At 42.8% G+C, this 21,873-nt stretch overlaps 1 protein-coding gene and 1 pseudogene across 1 annotated transcript; both read left to right on the forward strand.

Annotated features, from left to right (window-relative positions):
- The first annotated feature begins 2,733 nt into the window (after nucleotides 1-2,733).
- Nucleotides 2,734-3,615, forward strand: LOC142985836 (uncharacterized). Its single transcript, XM_076134078.1, has one exon. The coding sequence runs from the start codon at nucleotides 2,734-2,736 to the stop codon at nucleotides 3,613-3,615; it is 882 nt and encodes a 293-aa protein (XP_075990193.1).
- A 10,591-nt stretch (nucleotides 3,616-14,206) lies between these two features.
- On the forward strand, nucleotides 14,207-16,992 carry LOC142985837 (uncharacterized; annotated as a pseudogene).
- The last annotated feature ends 4,881 nt before the right edge of the window (nucleotides 16,993-21,873 follow it).

Below are 21,873 nucleotides of genomic sequence, written 5' to 3' on the forward strand. Positions count from 1 at the left end.
AAATGTATCAGCTGACGTGTTTTCCCCCAACACACTGCCAGCTGATTGTTTTAATTACTTACAGGATCATGTCAACAATAAGTACAACTTTTTTTTCGGGAGGAAATGACGTACTTAAAGTTATTCAACATTATATTTAATGTGCAAACTAAAATGTAAGATTTTCTGGCAATGTTTCGATTAAATATTTTTTTTATGGGAACTACGATTTTTAAGAATAGAAATAAATAAATACTTTGCTGAGCTAATCAATTAATTTATGATTTTTTAATATTTAAATTAATAATGCTTAAGATTTAATACAAAAAGTTATTTAATTATGTTTAATAATTTAATCATTTTCATTTTCGCTTTTGCTCATCTCACTTTCCTTTCTTTTATTTACTAGCACGTATAATACTTAAAAACCCAGAACTATACCTAGCCTTGGGTGAGGATAGATATGTCCGAATTGGTACAACTAGAATAATATACGAGTAACCACCGTAAGGGGCGATGGAGGGATATTTGGGGACAGACAATAAATCTAAAAGACACGAGAGAAGTGTGGCCACATTGTGGGATATTTTTACCTCACTTTTTGACACACTCTCATCTAAGTACACTAAAAACGGCGAAGTGGAGGGAAAAATATCCCACAATCTGGCCACACTGCATGCGAGTAACATGGGCTAAAGCGAGAACGAGAATGGAAAAAATATGAATTACCGAAATAAAATTTGAGGATTTATCCATAACTTCACATATGACATACAGTTCAACACATTTGTTTTTTTTTTTTAAAGTCCTTCGTGAGTGGCTGTATTATTTTATGATCTGACGATCTTAGAATATTTTTTTTGTTAATGCTTATTTGTTTGATTGTGTTATTTACTTAAAGTTTCCGTTTACGCCATGAGTAAGACTAAGATAAGTATCACTTACTTACGTGAGAGAAAATAAAAACAATATCGCATACAATATACTATACACGTCTAAACGCAGCTTAATAACTTAATATTCAATCGAAACATTGCCAGAAAATCTTACATTTTAGTTTGCACATTAAATATAATGTTGAATAACTTTATGTACGTCATTTCCTCCCGAAAAAAAATAATTGTACTAATTGTTGACATGATCCTGTAAGTAATTAAAACAATCAGCTGGCAGTGTGTTGGGGGAAAACACGTCAGCTGATACATTTACTTTGCTCCTACGTTACACCTTAAGGTCATCAGCTGACAAACATTCCACCTACATACAGCCAGCTGACTTATTTATTTATTAAAAACAATACATAAACTATCATCTGATAAATTTTCTTTTGAGAGGAAATCACTAAACTTTTTTTTTTTTGCGTGACCAGCTGACGTATAATCCACCACTGTATAACCAGCTGACGATTTTATTTATTCGAAATATTGGTTTAACTTTAATTTGATCAAGTTTTTAATCGGGAAGAAATTACTAAAAATATTTTTTTTCTTACGTGCGTGGGCGGCTGCCACTGCTCAATCCACACTCGGAGCCGCAGCTGACGTTTACAACGCGTCATAATGCGACTCTCTGGCATTTTACGAATTATCGACTGAGAGGAAATAACTGACGAAAATTAGCGCCTGGCTTACGGACTATAATGTTGAATAACTTTAAGTACGTCATTTCCTCCCGAAAAAAAATAATTGTACTAATTGTTGACACGATCCTGTAAGTAATTAAAACAATCAGCTGGCAGTATGTTGGGGGAAAACACGTCAGCTGATACATTTACTTTGCTCCTACGTTACACCTTAAGGTCATCAGCTGACAAACATTCCACCTACATACAGCCAGCTGACTAATTTATTTATTAAAAACAATACATAAACTATCATCTGATAAATTTTCTTTTGAGAGGAAATCACTAAACTTTTTTTTTGCGTGACCAGCTGACGTATAATCCACCACTGTATAACCAGCTGACGATTTTATTTATTCGAAATATTGGTTTAACTTTAATTTGATCAAGTTTTTAATCGGGAGGAAATGACTAAAATTTTTTTTTTTTTACGTGTTTGGGCGGCTGCCACTGCTCAATCCACCCTCGGAGCCGCAGCTGACGTTTACAACGCGTCATAATGCGACTCTCTGAGGCATTTTACGAATTATCGACTGAGAGGAAATTGGTCGTGAAAATCTGTCACTGGCTTACGGACTATACGTGCAAAAGGGTGAAGGCACGAAGGAGGGGTGGTTACGTTGCGGGATGGAATCAATATGTATCTACGTGTGATTTGGTACAGTGCGGACGTGTATTTTGTTCTACTCGTGTGAAAGTCTGTGATTGGTTACTTAGCCTAAATTACGATTCTCGCTTACTCTTAAAGTGATTATATTGAGTTATCCCGCCCATTGGGCTGTCCTAGAAAAAGACAAATAGTGTTCGGAAGTATTCGTACTCGAAAAGGTTCCACCCAGTTTCGAACCCCCGCCATCGCGGCCGCAGTCGTGCGCCCTACCACCGCGTCACCAACGTTGGACGTCGACCGGCGAAACAGGCGAGAGCGCTACGCGCGCCCCACTGCTGCGTGACGTCATAGTGAGCCCACACCGTAGCGCCTGCGCATTTGATAGTTTGCAATCTTCTCTAACTGCGGGAACTATTTTATTATGTTTGGGAAAAATCGTACACCACCTAAAGCTACGCCTCAACGCTCCGACCAATCCATCTCTGAGCTAGGGGCAGCGGTAGATCCTCCGCGGGAAACCGACATGAATGTTACCCTCCGTACCAAGTGCAACCAACCGGAAGTCAACTCCGAGGCGCTGCTGGCTATCATTCATGATGACATAAAAAACATTTTAAAAGAATGGAAGGCGACCTTCGACGCCAGTTTGGAAAAGGTCAATGATAACATCAATTCCCTAAGAAGAGATCTTGAAAGCTGCATCAAAGAAGTGAGGAAAGAGGTAGCTGATCTTCGTTCTGAAAATATAGATATTAAGACTCAAGTCAGCAAATTAACCGAGGAAGTTGCGGAGATAAAAACTTCGGCCCAATACATCTCCGACCAATATGAAGATTTTTCTGCACGATTAAAATACCTAGAGGAGCGCTTTGTGGATGAACGGGCAATAAAAACACTCGAATTAAAAATAGATAATTTAGAGCAACAGGCCAGACAGTGCAATCTGGAATTATCAAACATACCCGAAAAGCGCGGCGAAAACCTAGTGACATTGCTAGAGGACATCGGCAAAAAAATCGATTTCGCTATTTCACGGGACGACATCATATCCATCCATCGCGTGCCTCATGTTGCAGGCACTGCCAATGAGAGGCCTAAAAACATTATTGCCAAAATGAAAACCCGCTCTCTACGAGACAACATCATCAGCGCATACCGACTGAAGAAAGGGCTTACATCTACCCAACTAGGCATTGCAGGTGCTCCTCACATAGTCTACATTAACGAGCATCTCACCCTTAGAAGAAAGCAGCTGTATCGAGAAGCTCGTGCGGCGGCGCGGGAGCGTAATCATAAGTTTGTATGGGTCAAAAACGCCACTATACTCGTAAAACGGGCGGAAACATCTCGCACGATACCTATAATAACTTCAGATGACATTGTCAAAATTAAAGTTAACAACTGAACCGCTTTATACTGTAAATAACACATATATAGTTTTTGTAAATTTTCTACCATGGCTAGTTTATGTAAAGACCTCACTATTTACTACCAAAACGTTAAAGGCTTACGCACTAAACTGAATATTATTTATATAAATATCCTCTCTAATTGTTATGACATAATAGTTTTAACCGAGACTTGGCTGGTTCTTGCTATAAATGATTCTGAGTTTATAGACAATCGTTATATTGTATTCCGGTGCGATCGAAATAGAATTGCTACTGATAAAGCCGAAGGAGGGGGAGTCTTGGTAGCCGTCTTGCGCGAACTCAACCCTTAGTAGAGTGCTTGGGGAGTTTGACCTCGGACTCCAATTACTGTCAATGTATTAATGTGAGACCTTCTGCATTATGTTTTATACATAAATTATTAAAAAGTTTACCAATTTTTTTTCGTCGCTTTTTTGTTTGTCTTAATTTGACACTAATTTCAAGAAATTGACAATTTTTCCATTTTAAATCAAAATATTTTTATAAAATATTCATAATTTAAGTAAAATACATACAAACATACATAGAAACGTATACGTAATATTTGATGGTTATAAAAAAAATGTATAAAATTAATGGAAAGAGACCGTCGTGCACTCAAAAATACATGTGCAGATGTCGAATTTAATGAAAATACGCCCCTCAAAATTGGCCAAGATAAATTTCTTTCAAATAGTAAAAATAAAAGCAGCATAGTTAACAACAGCCGCGCGGATCGATCTCTGAGGTTAAGCCATGCTTGCCGAGGTTGATTTGTGGATGGGTGACCATCTTACACATATCGAGTTCTTTCGTGTTTCGGAAGGCACGTTAAATTGTGGGTCCCGGCTGTCATTTTCGAAGATCTTTGACAGTCGTTAACAGTAGTCAGAAGCTTGAAAGTCTGACAACCAGTCTTACCGAAGGATATCGTGTTATCCCAGGTAACTGGGTTAAGGAGGTCAGATAGGCAGTCGCTCCATGTAAAACACTGGTATTCAGCTGCATCCGGTGAGACTGGAAGCCGACTCCAACATAGCTTGGAAGAATGGCTAAGCTGATATATATATAGTAAAAATAAAAGCAGACTCATAGACATGCTGAGGAAGAAACTATCTAACAATAATATTTTTACATGTCAAGCGGAAAGTGATGCGGACCGATTGATTGTTGAAACAGCAATTAATTTACAGTCAACAAATGTTACTGTAGTTTCTGAAGATATTGATGTACTTGTTCTATTAACTACACTAACTCCAAACGACCGTGAAATTTATTTTTAAAAGCCACCTCGAGGAAATGTTGTACAGATTTTTTTTTCATCAAAAAGCTTAGAAAATACATTACCGAAATGTAAAGAGTATATTCTTTTCGTACACGCTTTCACTGGTTGCGATACAACGTCTGCTTTTTTCAATAGAGACAAAAACAAGTTCGCTAAAAATTTCGAAAAATGCAAGAATTTACATGGCGCTGCTGAAGTATTTAAATATATTGATGTAGATCCTGTCAGAATTTTTGAAGGTGGCGTTGCATGTATTTTGGAATTATACAGTGCTCCCAAAAAAGTTAAAGATTTGAATAATAATATATTGAGGTTTAATTATTTTCTAAAGGGCACAGCCAAAAAAACGGGTGTTCAATTGGCATCTCTACCACCTACGTCTGATGCAGCGTTTGAACATTTGAAAAGAGTATATTTATAAGTGCAGATATGGTTAGGTAATAATAATTCTGTTGAAAATTGGGGTTGGAGGTACGTTTCTGATAAACTTGAACCAATACTGATGAAACAATCGCCAGCTCCAGATAATTTACTTAAAATGCTATTTTGTAATTGTAAAAAAGGATGTGGAAATGCTTGCGGATGTCGAAAAAGTGGCTTATACTGCACTTCAGCGTGTTCACAGTGCAATGGTGATAGTTGTTTTAATGCATCTCCTGTCTTAAAAGTAAGTGAAGTAGAAGAAAGTGACTAAAACGGAATAATTGAAGTTTAATCATTTTTAAGCATGTATGAGAGGCGAACTAAATAAATATTTTTTATAAACTTTTTTTTGTTACACTTATTGTTTCATACTATTACTTTTTAATATTATATGATAGAAATGTATTTATAACACGATTTTGACACTACATTACTTAGTAAAGCTCGTAATGTCTTATATTATATGCCTTAATTTATTTATTTTATTATTAAATAAAAAGCAACGATTTTTAATTGGTAAACATTTTAATATACCTTATCAACAATACAATCCAACAGGTCTCATAATAATTCGTTGACAGTAATTGGATTCCGAGCTTTTTCAATTCTAAATGCTTAAGGCACTCTACTACCTGTATGTATCCCGATACCACAACAAAGTACATTTGACAAATACTTCGAACAATGCGTTGTAACAATACCTTGTAATAATAATACATCACAAGTCATTATCAGCGCGGTATATTTACCTAATAACTTACCTCTCTCGGTGTATAACTTGCATTTTGATACCTTAGATAATTTGTTAAATACGACCAATACTGATAACCTTTTACTGTTGGGTGATTATAATATACCAATGGCTCAATGGATAACTAATCTTAATAGTTACTTTTTAACCTGTTCAGGAACCACTCCTACATGACTTCGCTTGAAGGATTTTATGACAATTCACGACCTCAAACAGCTCAACCATATAGCCAACTCAAATAATCGTATTCTTGACTTGTTTTTGTCTAATGTTAAATGTAATGTAAGCAAACCAAACCAAGAGTTACTCCAACCGGATCTCCATCATCCACCATTTTATGCTACTCTATCTATAGATATATCTTTTAAGACTTTAAGATCTAAACAAACCCCAAAATATAATTACAGGAAGGCTGATTACATCCCTATAAACGAAGATATACAAAACATCGATTGGGAGACACAGTTGAATAGCGAGTCCGCTGAAGGTTCCGTAGATATTTTTTACAATCTTATTTATGGAATAGTTAAATCCCGCTGTAATTAGAATTTTTAGGTTTTGTAACTGGTATAGTTACAAAACCTAAAAATTCTAATTATCCCGTGTGGTTTTCCAAAGCCCTCATTCATCTTTTTAACTGTAAGAAAAAAGCCTGGTCTAAGTGGAAAAGATATGGTAATTTGTCTGACTACGAAGTTTTCTCTCTACTTAGAGCTCGATTTAAAGATGAATGTCACAAATGTTTTTGTAGATACATGACTAGTATTGAGGACAGTATTCCGAAGAACGTTAAACACTTTTGGACCTACATAGCCAACCGCCAGAGCAAATGCGGGTTGCCTTCTCGAATGCAATATAAGGAAGAGACATCCAATGATCCCCTCAAAATATGCAATATGTTCGCATCTTTCTTTCAGTCCGTATATGAGCCCACAACCCTTAATGCCAATTGGCGTCCGGAGTCAATTGAAACAATTGATAGTTATGATGACTCTCTCCATACCTTGCACTTAAGTGTCTCACAAGTACTTAGAGAATTAAAGCAATTAGACATCTCCAAAGGCCCCGGGCCTGATGGATTACCTCCCTGTTTCTTCATATGGACAGCAGATACCATCTGTAAACCCTTATGCATTATTTTCAATAAATGCTTACACAGTGAGGTGTTTCCTGATAAGTGGAAGAAAGCTAATATAGTTCCTATTCACAAACAGGGTTCGAAGCTAAACGTGGAAAATTATAGGCCTATATCGCTACTATGCACGGTCGCCAAGCTCTTTGAAAAGCTTGTCCATCAACAGGTATATCCATTTATTGAGCAAAAAATTTTACATGAACAACATGGTTTTATGAAAAAAAAGTCGACTGTCACCAACCTAATGATTTTTACCAACTACCTTTTCAAAAATATGGATTCTAGAGCTCAAACGGACGCTGTTTACACAGATTTTAAAAAAGCTTTTGATAGAGTCGACCATGAAATCTTACTAAACAAAATTGCATTCAATGGTATCAGGGGAAACTTGCTGCGCTGGTTCTGGTCATATATTAGTAATCGAAATCTTGTGGTTGCGAGTAACGGGTATCATTCAGACACGTTTTTCTCTACATCGGGCGTGCCCCAAGGCTCTATAATTGGCCCTTTATTGTTCATTATTTACATTAATGACATCGGTAACTGTTTTGTTAATAGTAAGTTCTTATTGTACGCTGATGATCTTAAAGTGTTCAACACAAGTAAAACAATGCAGGACTATATAAATTTACAAGAAGACTTAAATAGACTATCTGATTACTGTGATATAAATAAACTTAAACTAAGCATTCCTAAATGTAAGTATATAAGTTTTAAAAAGAATAAAAATATTATAAAATTTAACTATACACTGTGTAATGAGAGCCTTATCCGTGAGACAATAATGAATAACCTTGGTATAACGTTGGATAGTCAATTACATTTACATTTACACATAGAAAAGATCACTGCTAAAGCGTTTCAAATGTATAGTTTTGTAATGAGAGCAACATCTGATTTCAAGCGGCCAGCCACGTACCTCTACCTTTTTAACTCTCTGATCCGCCCTCAAATCGAATATGCCTGTGTAATTTGGGATCTTTATTATATTAAATATGATACAGCACTGGAAAGGATACAACGCAAGTTTCTTAACCCTTAAATGCATGGATTTCTTTTTTGTGATAAGAAAAATATATGTAAGGCGATTAACAAACTGCCCCGCACCACGCAGCGTAGCGCGTGAATGCGTGTTCGAACGTTGCTTGTAAGTATCTCCGTTTGTATGGAAAACACGCACAGTCTAACACACAGAAAATGCATCCACGCGCGTTCATGCGGATCACGCGCATACACGCGGAGAAACATGCACCCCCGCGCGTAGGTGCGGGGCGAGACGCAAGGTATGGCACACCGAATCCCGCAGTGCCGCGCGTGATTTTTATCAAGACTATCGTGATGCTCAGTACTGCACGACCACCACAGAGAACGGCGAATAAATGAGAGCCGCCGTGCGTGAATCTACAAAACACACCTACGCGCGTGAGTGCGCAAAAAACCCGCACGGTGATGCAGATCTGCACTCCCGCAGGAACGCGCGTAGGTGCGTCGACACGCAATATGCAGCATGATGCGGGGCAGTGTGTTAAGCGCCTTATATATATAGGGGTAACAAATACGGGAAAAATAGTAAAATAAATATTTATGTAATACTATCATAAATATTTATCAAAAAACATATGGTATCATTTTTGATACAACATGCATTTAATACCTAATCAAGTATTCACGGCCGTTAGAGATTTTGGTTTTTTGATAAGGTGCTTTCTATTTTCAGGAATAAAAAAATGTTTGCAAAGTAATGAATTATTTATTAGGTATCCCTCGCTAGTGGTCGCAGGTTCGAATCCGAGGCAACACACCAATGACTTTTCGAAGTTATGTGTGTATTAGAAATAATTATCACATGCTCCAACGGTGAAGGAAAACATCGTGAGGAAACCTTGCATGCCTAACATTTGTTTAATACATTTATTGAGGGCATGCAAAGTCCCCAACCCGCACTTGGCCAGCGTGGTGGACTCAAGGCCTAACCCCTCCCTCATTACGGGAGGAGACCCTTGCCCAGCAGTGGGACAGTAACGGGTTAAATTTATATATATTAATTAAAGGTGGAACTTGTTAAAACAGTCAAAATTTTTTTTAGAACACAGAAAAACTTTACATTTTTCACATTTGATGCTGCTTACAACTTACACCCTGGCATCATACGTCGCATGCGATTATCCGTGCGTATTTTTTTGTGGTCAGTACCATCGTGTATAATGTCTGTTGATGGCACCACCTGAAGGGTATTCCTCCGCTTAGGAGCTGGTTCCTCTATACTACTACTACTTGGTCGACCTCTTGCAGGTTGGGTGTGGATTTTATATTTACATAGAACATCTGCAAGTTCTGTTCTAAACTCTGCTAAATTCAATATATCTTTCGCAGCTATCTTCTTTTTATAGCACACCTGCTTATATAAGACCCACGAATTTATAACCGTCAAGTCAAGAAGATGATGGAATAGTCTAATGTACCACTTCCCACTTTTCATGCGGATTCTGTATCTGCCCAAGTACGAGTCCATTAAATCTACACCGCCCATATGTGCGTTGTATTCTTTCACAACCTTTGGACACGTTATAAATTTCCTCCGCTTCTCAACCTTATCGTAGCGCTCGATTGTGGATACAGGCTCAGCGCCCACATAAGAAGACAGCAAAGTCACTTGTCTATTATCCTTCCAACTCACTGAAGACATTTCGATTCCATCGTAGCTAGTCACGTATTCTTCATAAGATCCCCTCTCCACAGACTTTGCCATCACTTGTTGCTTTGTAGGCAATTTGCAGGATTTTCCAAGACGGTTTCTCTGCACAGTTCCTAAACACCAAATGCCTTGTTTTGCCATATAGTACATGAGTGGCAAAGAAGTGTAGAAATTGTCAAAGTAGACAATGTGATTCATTCTTCTTGGAATGGCTCGAGCTAGTTTTATGACGACATTACCAACGGTTCCTACATCTGTTTCATTTTCTAACATGGGCTCATTGTCCTTTCCTGAGTATATAATGAATTTGTAGGCATATCCCATCAAGGAACAAAGCATGAACAATTTGAATCCCCACTTATGTGGTTTCAAAGGTAAATATTGTTTCATGAAATGACGTATTTTAGTAGCGCACATTTGCTCATCGATGGATAGACGTTGATCCAACGGTATGCTAGAAAATTTTTCGTTCAGATGATCTATGACTGGACGCAACTTGTGAAGTTTATCGTGATTGGGATCGTTTATAGGTTTGTGCTTATCGTTGTTATTAAAATGAATGATGCGCCTTATTTTTTCAAACCTGTTTACAGGCATAGTTTCAGATATGGGCCGAAAGCCAAATTTATTATGCCAATAGGATCGAACGTTTGGGTATTGGTACACAGACATGAAGATCAATACCCCCATATATTTACGTATTTCAACGTCAGTTACACAATCAGGACGATCTGGTTGCTTTTGAACGGGGTAGTCGATTCTTCAGTTATATTGCTGATGAACTCCGGAGTAAAATAATAGGAGAAGAATTGAAAAGGCGTGTCTAGTGTCATTATTGATGCAGGAAGATCATTACAACCTTGAAATCGAATATTATCTTCTTGGGATATAAGTGACTGCTTTTTCCATATAAGCCTTTGCACATCAATAGCTTTATGAATTGGTTGGCTACCACTACTAGTATTATTGTGTATACCTGGCACAGGGTCTTCAATTAAAGGAGGATCTTCTATCAAAGGAGGGTCTTGCACATCGGCTTGAGGTTCAAATTGCTCACCATCTTCAATTACCGATCGCAGCTCTGCAGTAGTTAGAATTTCTTCAAAATCGTTTTCATCTACTTCGTTACCGTCGTCGGATAAGTAACCATCTTCTAACTGGCCTAAATAATCTTCAATATCCTTATCGGCAATTCTTTTACGTTCCATTCTAAAACAAAATACATAAAAAGTTCAAGCCCGCAACCAAGCGAAAATGTAAACAAGTCAAAGTCCCAAATGCATGATGTCTCATTTTTGATACAAGCAAAAGAAATGCTTTTATTATGTATAATAAAAAAATCTAATGTAAAATATTATGGTACCATGCAATCAAAGTACTTACCTACGATATAATATTTTTTTTATCTGGATTAGCTTCAAGATTCATTCAATAACACCTGATGAAAACTTTCAAATTCACTTGTTGTTGAAACTTGTAACTGACAGCGAACAATGACATATTAACGCATCACAAAATGGCGGACCAATCACAATGCTTTACTTTTTCGTTCAGAAACTACTATTCGTTTATATTATAAGTCAAAATTATGCGTAGTAAAATTTATTTATTTTATGGGCTCTGAACCGTGTAGAACTTTCTGTTTCGTTTTTGATACAATATGCATTTAAGGGTTAAAGGGTTGCATAGAAAATGTCGTATAAGACGACTTAAGTATTGCGAATCTTTGTCAAAATATCGCTTGTTGACTTTAAAATCGAGGCGTTCATTGCTCCAAGCGATGTTCCTCTATGGGTTATTGCATAACTACTATAACTGCCCAGAGTTGATAAGTGATATATATTACATTGTACCTAGAACAGTTGTCAGGCGAGAGGTGCGCGCTTACCCGCTCTTCGCAACGACCACTAGTCGAACAAACGCGGGTGAGCGGGCGCCCCTTAACAGACTTGTTAAAACTTACAACAAGAACTTTGTTAATTTAGATATTTTTGCTATGTCTCGATCAAAATTCAAAAAAAATATTGTAGATATTCTAAGTTTAATCCAGTAAGACTGAATAGCAGTGGCGAAGGGTCAGTTTTTACAAAAGGTAAGCCGGAGCTATTAGTCATTGTCTAGGTATGATACCTACATATTATGTACATCGTAAGAATATCGACGTAAAATTCTGCATAATAACGATATGAGAGTATTATCTACATTCGACTACAGTCTCTAATTTCTCTCTCTACAGTCTAATAATACATAGGTAGGTACTTACCATGCTACCTAATCATGCTTGTTTTGCATTAAGTTACTCTGTCTTCAGTGTAGTAACACGTAGGTAACACAACAGCACATATTTAAGATAACGTATATCGAACGATTGATGATTGTCTCGCACTGGTTGTTTTATAACATATTATACAAGCAATTTAGAATGTATTCATCAACAATAAAATATCAAACACATTATGGATAAACGCAGAACACTTTAATAGTAATGAGTTTAACCTATAAATCTGACAAAATGAAAATTTACTCGAATAGAAACATGCAAAACAATTACTCTTTAATACACTGATACGTTCACAGTTATGCACAAACATTTAATAAGGAATAATGTTGTAATAAACACAAATATTCTAATTTGTTATAGAGCGCGCGAAAAAACAGTAAACAAACATAACCTAATGTCAAACTGGTGAACAATGTTCGACTCATACTTATGCAGGATGCTTAGCTTATATTTCGCCATCTCGCTCTTGCACGCGGCTCGCGCCGCGACAGAAACATGCGTAAGATCATGCGTCCGCCGCGGCGCGGCGGCGCGAGCCCTGTAGCGCGAGGCAACCCGCTCTTCCTCCGGCTTGCTCGCCACTATGCAGCGCGGTGTAAAGCGCGATCCAAAAGGTCGTAAGCGACATCGCCGCCATAGTTTTTATTGTACGCGATTCCCGATCAGCGCCTACGGTTTATTTCATTATTATTACTTCACGTTGCGTTTTTAGCGGAGCGTAATTTTTGAAGGGTAGGCGTTTTCGTACTGTTTCGCTTAGATTATTGATTCTAGTTAAAGATTTCGCTTTAAATATTGTTTATTATTAATTAATTGTGTATTATTAGGCAAAAGTAAACAATTAATTTAACACTAATATTAAGTCTGTCCAGAAAGGGAAGCCGGTAGGAATCGAGTTGTATGGAGCCTTCGCCACTGCTGAATAGAGTAATTTCATATAGTTTGTAAGTACTTTCATATTCTTATATTGTTACCTCACTGTACCTTAATTGAGTAATATGTGGAAACGTAGTGGGTTGTACTTTTAGTCATTTAGCTTTAACATTATCTAGATAGTAAGATTCATTGTACAACTGTTTGTTTTCCTAAATAAATAAATAAATAAATTAATTAAAGTTACCATAGGGAGGCCAGGTTGAGGTTTCTGACTTGGGTGGAAGACGGTAAACCTAATAGTGGTCAATCATATGTCAACATGAAGGAAAGTAGGAAATTATTTAAGCAAAAACTAAAATGATGCCAGGACAGGCAGGAGAAAATAAAAATGGATGCACTTGCATCCCATCACTCTGCTAATAATTTCCCACAATTCTGGAAAGAGACGGAAAACGCGAACCGGAAACCTGGCCTTCCTGTGAGCATAAATGGTGTGAGTGATCCTAACAAGATCGCTAACATGTTTAGCGAACACTTTAAAGTTCCGCGGCGTAACATAAGTATGCCTGGATTGCCCGTTGTTGGGACTATCGGCCAGAAAATAACTGAGAATTTTTCCGCGAAGGACGTGCGAAGTATTATAAAAAGTATGCGCAGAGGTAAATCTCCTGGGTCTCAGCATCAAGCATCTAAGACATGCAGGGGTCCACCTGCCGCGTGTCATATCCCTGTTTTTCAACCTTTGCCTTAGTCATGGTTACTTACCTGAGGGACTTACTAAAACTATAGTAGTTCCAATAATTAAGAACAGAACTGGCAATGTCTCGGATATTAATAACTACCGTCCCATCTCTCTTGCAACCATAGTAGCCAAAGTGTTGGACGGTCTGCTTAATAACATACTTGGCAAACACATAAAATTAAATGACGCCCAGTTTGGTTTTAGAAGCGGGCTTTCTACAGAAAGTGCCATATTATGTCTTAAGCAGGCTGTACAGTACTATACTGACAGGAAAACACCGGTATATGCATGCTTCCTGGACTTGTCAAGAGCTTTCGATACTGTGCTGGATGACAAGCTGTGGAACAAGCTGGGAAGGGTGGGTGTACCGGTGGAGGTTATATCGCTGATACAAAAATGGTATCATTGCCAGCGAAATCAGGTGAGATGGGCGGGAGCCCTATCCGAGCCTTATAGCATGGAGTGTGGGGTTCGGCAGGGTGGACTGACCTCTCCATTATTATTTAACTTGTACGTTAATGACCTCATCGATGGGCTCAGCAGCACCCATACCGGTTGTCATATTGATAATGCATGCATTAATAACATAAGCTACGCGGACGATATGGTGCTGCTGGGCCCATCGGTGGGTGCTATTCGTAGGTTGTTAAAAAATTGTGAGACATATGCGGGGGAACATGGGCTGACATATAATGTAACAAAATGCAAAGTACTTCTTTTTAAGGGTAAATCGACCACACCCATTCATGTTCCTCCAATTAAGTTGTACGGTGAGGAATTACAGTGAGTGACCAGTTTTAAATATTTGGGGCACATCGTGACGGATGATTTGTCTGATGAAGAGGATCTGGAGCGGGAGCGCAGTGCATTTGCGGTTCGAGGGAACATGATTGCCCGTAGATTTGCTCGCTGCTCCATTCCAGTTAAAATTAGTTTGTTTAAAGCATTCTGTCAATCGTTTTACGCGAGCAGTCTATGGGTTAATTTTACCCGTCGGGCCGTCAGTTTCCTGCGCGTCCAATATAACAACATCTTTAGGGTGCTGATGCGAATGTCTCCCTACTGCAGTGCCTCGCTTATGTTTGCTGAAGCTCAAACAGACAGCTTTCAAGCTATAATTAGAAAGAAAGCAGCTTCTCTATTAAGGCGAGTGAGAGATAGTGGCAACAGCATCATCAAGATGATTGCTTCCCGCACAGATTGTCCGATTCAGCATAAGTTAATGTGTATAACAACCGGGCAAGATTGATATATATTGTATGACGAATTTTAATTTTAATTATTTATTGGATTTTTATATTCGGAATTACTTTGTTTATTTTTATTAATTTTTCGTATTTATTTGAATTGACATGGCATAAATATTAAATATAGGACAATCTTACTCATTTTTGTATTAAATAATTTGGGTGAATACTATTATTACTGAAACAGTTTATCTGACAATCAATGTGTCTTTATCTGTTCTGACTCTTATTCTATTATTCTTATGCTCTATGGATTGTAATGATCTGAAATAAACGTATATTATTATTATTATTATGTAGTGAAAGCCTAGACTAACTAATTATATAATCTATACTAATATTATAAAGCTGAAGAGTTTGTTTGTTTGACCGCGCTAATCTCAGAAACTACAGGTCCGATTTGAAAAATTATTTCAGTGTTAGATAGCCCATTTATCGAGGAAGGCTATAGGCTATATATAATCACGCTACGACTAATAGGAGCAGAGAACCAGTAAAAAATGTTACCAAAACGGGGAAGAATTTCACCCATTTTCTCTAATGTGACGCAAGCGAAGTTGCGCGGGTCAGCTAGTACACTTGATAAAGTTTCAACACAGTTAAAATCATTAGAACGTAATCGTGTTAAAAGAGGTTTAGTAGACACTCTTGGATCAGTAATTAAAAGCATAGCTGGCAATTTAGACTATACCGATGCGATGAAATACGAACACGCTATTCAAACCTTGCAGGAAAATGATAGTAAAATAGTAAATGAACTTAACAGTCATCTTAGTCTGAACAAGGAGTGGATATCTAAACATGATAGTGTCTTAGAGCAGTTAATTGAAAATCAAAGTAGGATTAATAATACCATAGAATTATTTTTCAATAATATCCTGAGCGGATTCAATTAAGTTCACCTTACGAAATTTGGTCAACTTTTATCCATTATCAGTGAAAACGTAGAAGATCTTAAATTAGAATTAACTAGGATAGAGAATATGTTAGCATTTATTCGTGCATCTAGCACAGTTCATTCTATGATAGATATAGATACCCTTAGATCTATGATAAATAAGTTAGAAAATATATATAGTAAATATGAAACCTATTTATTACCTTTGGAATTAAGAGAGTATTATGATGTTGTTAAACCTGGATCATATTTTAATGAAAAAAAAATATTGTTATCATTTTTAAGTTTCCCATAGTTTCTAAAAGCATATATGATCTATATAGGTTATCTATAGCACCCAATAAAAACCACCAAGCCCTTATACCTGCCTATCCTTTTATAGCAAATAATAAGAACTCATTCGTGTACATAGAAGCTCGAAGTTTGATAACTGGTTTCTTTGTGAAAAGGAAACAACTCATTTAATTTGCACTTAATCTGATTGCATTCAGGAACTTATTACGAATCAAGTTCTGCAGTGGTCGTGCCAGTTTACTACGGTCGTCTTTGAGAAAGAAGCAATGGAAAAACTAGATGACAATCATTACGTTCTATCATTCCCACACCCAACTAAGGTGCAATTAGTCTGCGGGAAAGAAGACTTCGGATCTCTACAAGGAAGTTATCTTGTATCCATTCCTGTCAGTTGTTATCTTCGTACTTAAGAATTAACCATAATAAACGACAATGATGAAATACAGGGACAACCTCTGAAGTTAACGGATACTCCGAATGATGTAACAAAGCCAGAAGCTGCCTTAACCCATGTTAGTCTCAGCTCTATCGACCTAGGAAGATTACGCAGCATCCAAAATCAAATCATGACCAGCCAGCCAGTACAATTTGAAAAACTGCAATCCAACGTCTTGTACCATACTACCAGACCTGTCTACGTTATACTACTAAGTGCAGGGGCACTAGTTATCGCCATAGTAGGATATCGAAAATGGGTTTGCAATAGTCTCAATACTTTATCAAATAGCAAATCAAATTCATAAATCGCAAATCACAATTCAAATTCATAAATATGGTTTTGCATTCTCATTCTTTGTTTCATGCACAGTTTGTCACAATCTCGGGTCATCTGTGCAGCACCGTTATCATGGTACCATTCATGATCTTTTTTTTTTTTTTTTTTTTGACGATGGGGAAATGCATTTACGCATTCCCGGCTTGAAATTGGGGCATAGCCGGGATATGTGGGACTCACCCGAGACTGGGTACTACCCACTAAAACCCCACCGGAACAACGTCTTCGCCATAATGGGGTGGTGCAGGTTCACTTGCGTATTTCACTGCGACCACCCCGGCGCGGCACCTCCATGCCAGGCGCCCAAAGTTTGTAAGGGCGCCCAAATTTACCCAAGTGGGGGCCCCCAAGCCCCCAAGAACACAACATTACAAAAATTTATACAGCACAAACACAAACATAATGGCAGGCTATGGCGGGGGAGGAGGTGCGCATATCTCCTCCTCCGCTGTCCTCGTCTCCGCTGGCGGCGCGGGTCGGAAGAAGACGCCTCCCGATCCCGCTCCGCGGCCTCCTTCTGCGACATGACTGACTCGCAGAAGGAGGCCACCGCCCTCCAGGACCCCTCGCTTTCAAGCATCGAATTGATGACACTTGGTAGCGAGAGGTCCCCCTCGACGTACGCCGACAAAACGTGCCTTTGTGGGCTCCAGGCCGGACACTCCTCCAGGGTGTGACGCGCCGTATCCAAAGTCGCGTCACACTCATGGCAGGCCGGGGTTGCTTCACGGCCCGCAATCTGGTGCAGGTACTTTCCGAAACAGCCGTGACCGGTAAGCACCTGCACCAGCCGGTACGACAGTACCCCCCATCTCCTTTCTAACCACCGCGTGAGGTGAGGCCGGATTGCCTCCACCGTTTCTCGGCCAGCGGCGGGGGACGACAACTGCTCCTCCCATCTATTAATCAGGTCGGCTCGAGCCTCCGACCTGACTCTCCGCACCTCTTCGCAATCCGGCCTCTCGCCGCGAGCTCGCGTCTCCATCTTACAGCGGAATACTTCCGCTAAGACCCCCGCCTGAAGCTCCCAGGGGGGGTCGCCCGCTAGAAGGGTGGCCGCCGTCCAAGACACGGTACGGTACCCCCTTATTGCTCTCACCGCTATCGTCCTTTGGGGTCTTCTAATAAGAACTCGGTTTTTAGCGGTGAGAGCATCAGCCCACACGGGGGCACCGTACAGCGCCATACTTCGTATGACGCCGGAGTACAGGCGCCTGCAGGCCGAGCTCGGGCCTCCCAAATTCGGCAGCAGCCGACCAAGAGCAGCTGCGGCGGCTATCAGTTTCGGGGCCATTTGTGAAAAGTGGGCCCCGAAATTCCACCTCCCATCAATGGTCAGGCCCAGATACTTCAACTGGGCCCGAACCGCGACCTCCACACCCTGTACGACGATGCGCGCGCCTTGGGGTGGACCCCTGCGCGGGCCGTGGAAAAGGAGGGCCTCCGTCTTTGATAGGGAGACCCTCAAACCCAACCGCGCGAGCCGGTCCACCACCAATGATACAGCGGTGGTGGCCAGTTGCGCCGCCTCCTCGTACGAACTCCCCCGGGTCGCGACGAAGGTGTCGTCAGCGTAGCCGATCACCTCCACGCCGGGAGGGACCGGACCCTGGAGGAGCCAATCAAAACCAATGTTCCACAGGGTCGGACCTAAAACCGAACCCTGTGGAACGCCGCAGCTCATGCGCCGCGCGCACCGCCGTCCATCGCTGCCGATCCAGGCGACTTCCCTGTCCTGGAGGTACGCCCCCAACAGCCTCCGGAGATACGGGGGCACTCCATGGTACCGGAGTGCCTCCATGATGGTTTCAAATGGGATGCTGTTGAAGGCATTCGCCACGTCAAGCGACACCCCCAGGACAACGTCTCCTTCAGCCACCGCCGCCTTGGTCAACTTTTTTAGAGTGGTCAGGGCGTCGATGGTAGACCGCCCCGACCTGAACCCGAACTGGGCCTCCGATAGCGGGGGCCCTACCACCTCCAGATGTTGGACGAGACGGGCCGCGAGAATCTTCTCGAGCAGTTTACCCGTCTCGTCAAGTAACACTATAGGCCTGTATGCCGAGGGGGAGTCAAGCGGATGATCTCCCCCCTTCGGGAGCAGGCACAGCCGGCCCACTTTCCACTGCTTCGGGAACTCTCCCCTGCCGATGCATGCATCGAAGAGTTCCCGAAGCTGCACCCCCAGGTGCTTCAGGGCGAGGGCTAATACGCGCCCTGAGATGCCGTCTGGCCCCGGAGCCGTCCTCCTGCCACGAAGACGGTCAAGAGCCATCTCCATCTCCCCCTCAGTAACAAGAGGGGGGGCAATTTCCTCCGCTGCAGGCTCCACGAAACTTGGGGCCATCACCGGGGGCGTGTGTCCCGGCGAGTTGGGGAACAATACGCCTACCACCCTTCCGAGGAGATCCGGCTGAAGCGACTCCGTCAGGGGTGCGCCTAGTGTGCGCAGCTTCTTGCGTGCTGCGCGATACGGACGCCCCCAAGGATCCCTATCGAGGTCCCTGAGGATCTCCTCGATTGCAGCCGATTTGGAGCGGCTTATAGCGAGCTGCAAGTTTTGCTTTGCCGCCCTGTACCGTTCCCACAACTCAGCCTGAGCCTGCTCGGCCCCCTCCCGACCCGGGTTTCTCCAATTACGGGCCCTGCAGCGGGCATGGAGTCTCCGGGCTCCATTGGCGGCGTTCCGGAGTTCCGCTATCTCCGGAGACCACCAGTACACCGACCGGCGCGCTTGACGGCGTCGCGCCCTCGGCATGGCCGCGTCGCACACTCTTGTGAGGGTGGTGCGCATACGACCGGCCAGCATCTCCGTGCTGGCTCCTTCTTCCGGTGCAGAGGCGAACCAACGATGAACGATGGCCGCCTCCTCCGCCAGTTCTTTATCCAGCCGGCTGAGGACCCATCTCGGGAAAGAACTGGCCGGTCATACTGCACCCTCTACGAGGGGGGAGACCTCGAATCGTATGTAGAGGTGGTCTGACAAGGTCTCGACCCCCTCCTCTACCCTCCATCCGGATACTTTCCGGGCAACCGCCGGAGTGGCAAATGAGAGGTCAACCACTGACCCCCCATTGTGCCTCACACAGGTGTGGGCTGTTCCCTTATTGAGCAGGGATATCGCCGAGGACCACAACCGACCCTGACGGCCCACGTGCCACGGCCGCCCTGACAGAGTCCAGGAAAACTTCGAACTCTGCCAGGGAACGGTTGGGGGAGAAGTACACGCCGACAATGGTGTACTCCCCCCAACCGGCTACAACAAAACCTATCCCCCTCTCGACAACCATGAGAGGGGGCCCAGCGCCCATACGGCCAACAACCGCCACTGAGCCGGCCAAGTCCCCGGCCCAATTTGGTTGGGGGGGGATGAGGTAAGGCTCGCAAGCCACCGCCACATCAACTTCCCACTGCGCTAGGGACTGAAGGAAGAGGTCCTGGGCCCCCGCGCAGTGGTTGAGGTTCGCCTGGAGGAAGCTAGCGTGTCCGTTGTTAGCCATGGTTATTCGGACATGCTAGCCTCCCGAGTCACTCCCGCTGGTCGAGTCGTGGCGGTGGGAGCGGTCCACGCCCCCACGCCCGATCTACCCTTTACCATGGAGGGAGAGCAGAATCTCCCCCCCATTAAGTGTCCGGCCGGCTTCCCGGCAGCAGCGCAGACGCTGCAACGCATCGCTGCAGACTCGCAGGCCGCAGTCTTGTGACCCTCCTCGCCGCACCGGTAGCAAACTTTGCTTCGGTCAACGGTGGAGGGGCAGGTTGGCCTACGGCCATGCACCTATAGCAGCGCAGGGGTCATTGCTCCAGCAATCGGACCAAGGCGGAGGTCCAGCCGACGAGAAGTCTTCCCGCTTCCGAAATGGCTTTTGCGTACCACCTCCGACCAGGTGGACGCTGATCCCGACGGACCCGCCTCCGGAGGAGCCTCAGCTGCCCTCGGTGTTGGGGCAACCGCCGGCAGTTCGGCGACAGGGGGGTGGCTTACCCCTTTCTTCTTCCCCCTTTTCCCGGCCCGCGAAGTGGGGAGAGGTCCCACGACATCCGAAGTCGGGGCCGGAGTAAGCACAGGCGTTGGGGTGGCAGAGGACCCCGCCGACATTCTGTCCGCCCTAAGGGGAGGACGGACCCTCGCCTCCGGGAGCAGGCGCTCCTCAATTCCTTCAAAGCGGGCGTCCAGCATCGTCCCTACCGAGGCGATGAGGGAGCGCCTAAGCTCTTCCAAGAGCTCCGCGACGGTCGGAGTGGAGTCCGAGGCCACAGGGGCAGGTGGTGGGCACGTTGCTCTTGTTGCAGGAGGGGGGGCCTTTGCCTGCTCCAACTCCCGCAGGAGCGCCTTCCTTTCCGCCCGAAGCATGTCGTTCTCACGACGGATCCGGGCGGATTCCACCCTGGTACGGCGGACTTCATCGGACACCGTCCGGTCCGCCAGGGCCTCCACAATGTCCAGGAGACCCGCTGCCGCCAGCTTAAGGGTTCTCTGGCAACCCCCCTGGAGGTGGCCCGACTTGCGGACAACCTCGTAAATTGCGGCCGCACTCTGGCCGGCCTGCGCCCTCAGCTGTTCGGCGTCCATGCGGTATGGAGACTCAGAGGCCGAGCTCTCCATACCCTCCTCAGGGTCAAAGACGGGATCAGGGGGAGCCATGACCCCACGGGACGAAACCCCGCCTCTGGAGGATGTAGCCCCAGAGGACGTTTTCCCGCGCCGCGCCACCGGCCCGCGCGGGCACTCTGTCTCGGTCTCAGACCCAGACGGCCCAGATCCCAGGATTGGGGAAGTCCGGTGCCTCTTACGGCGGGCACCGCCGCCCGGAGCCGAACTGGAGTCCGACTCCATCAACAAATGCCG

Source organism: Anticarsia gemmatalis, chromosome W (genome assembly GCF_050436995.1).
Source record: "Anticarsia gemmatalis isolate Benzon Research Colony breed Stoneville strain chromosome W, ilAntGemm2 primary, whole genome shotgun sequence".
Classification (NCBI taxonomy): Eukaryota; Metazoa; Arthropoda; class Insecta; order Lepidoptera; family Erebidae; genus Anticarsia; species Anticarsia gemmatalis.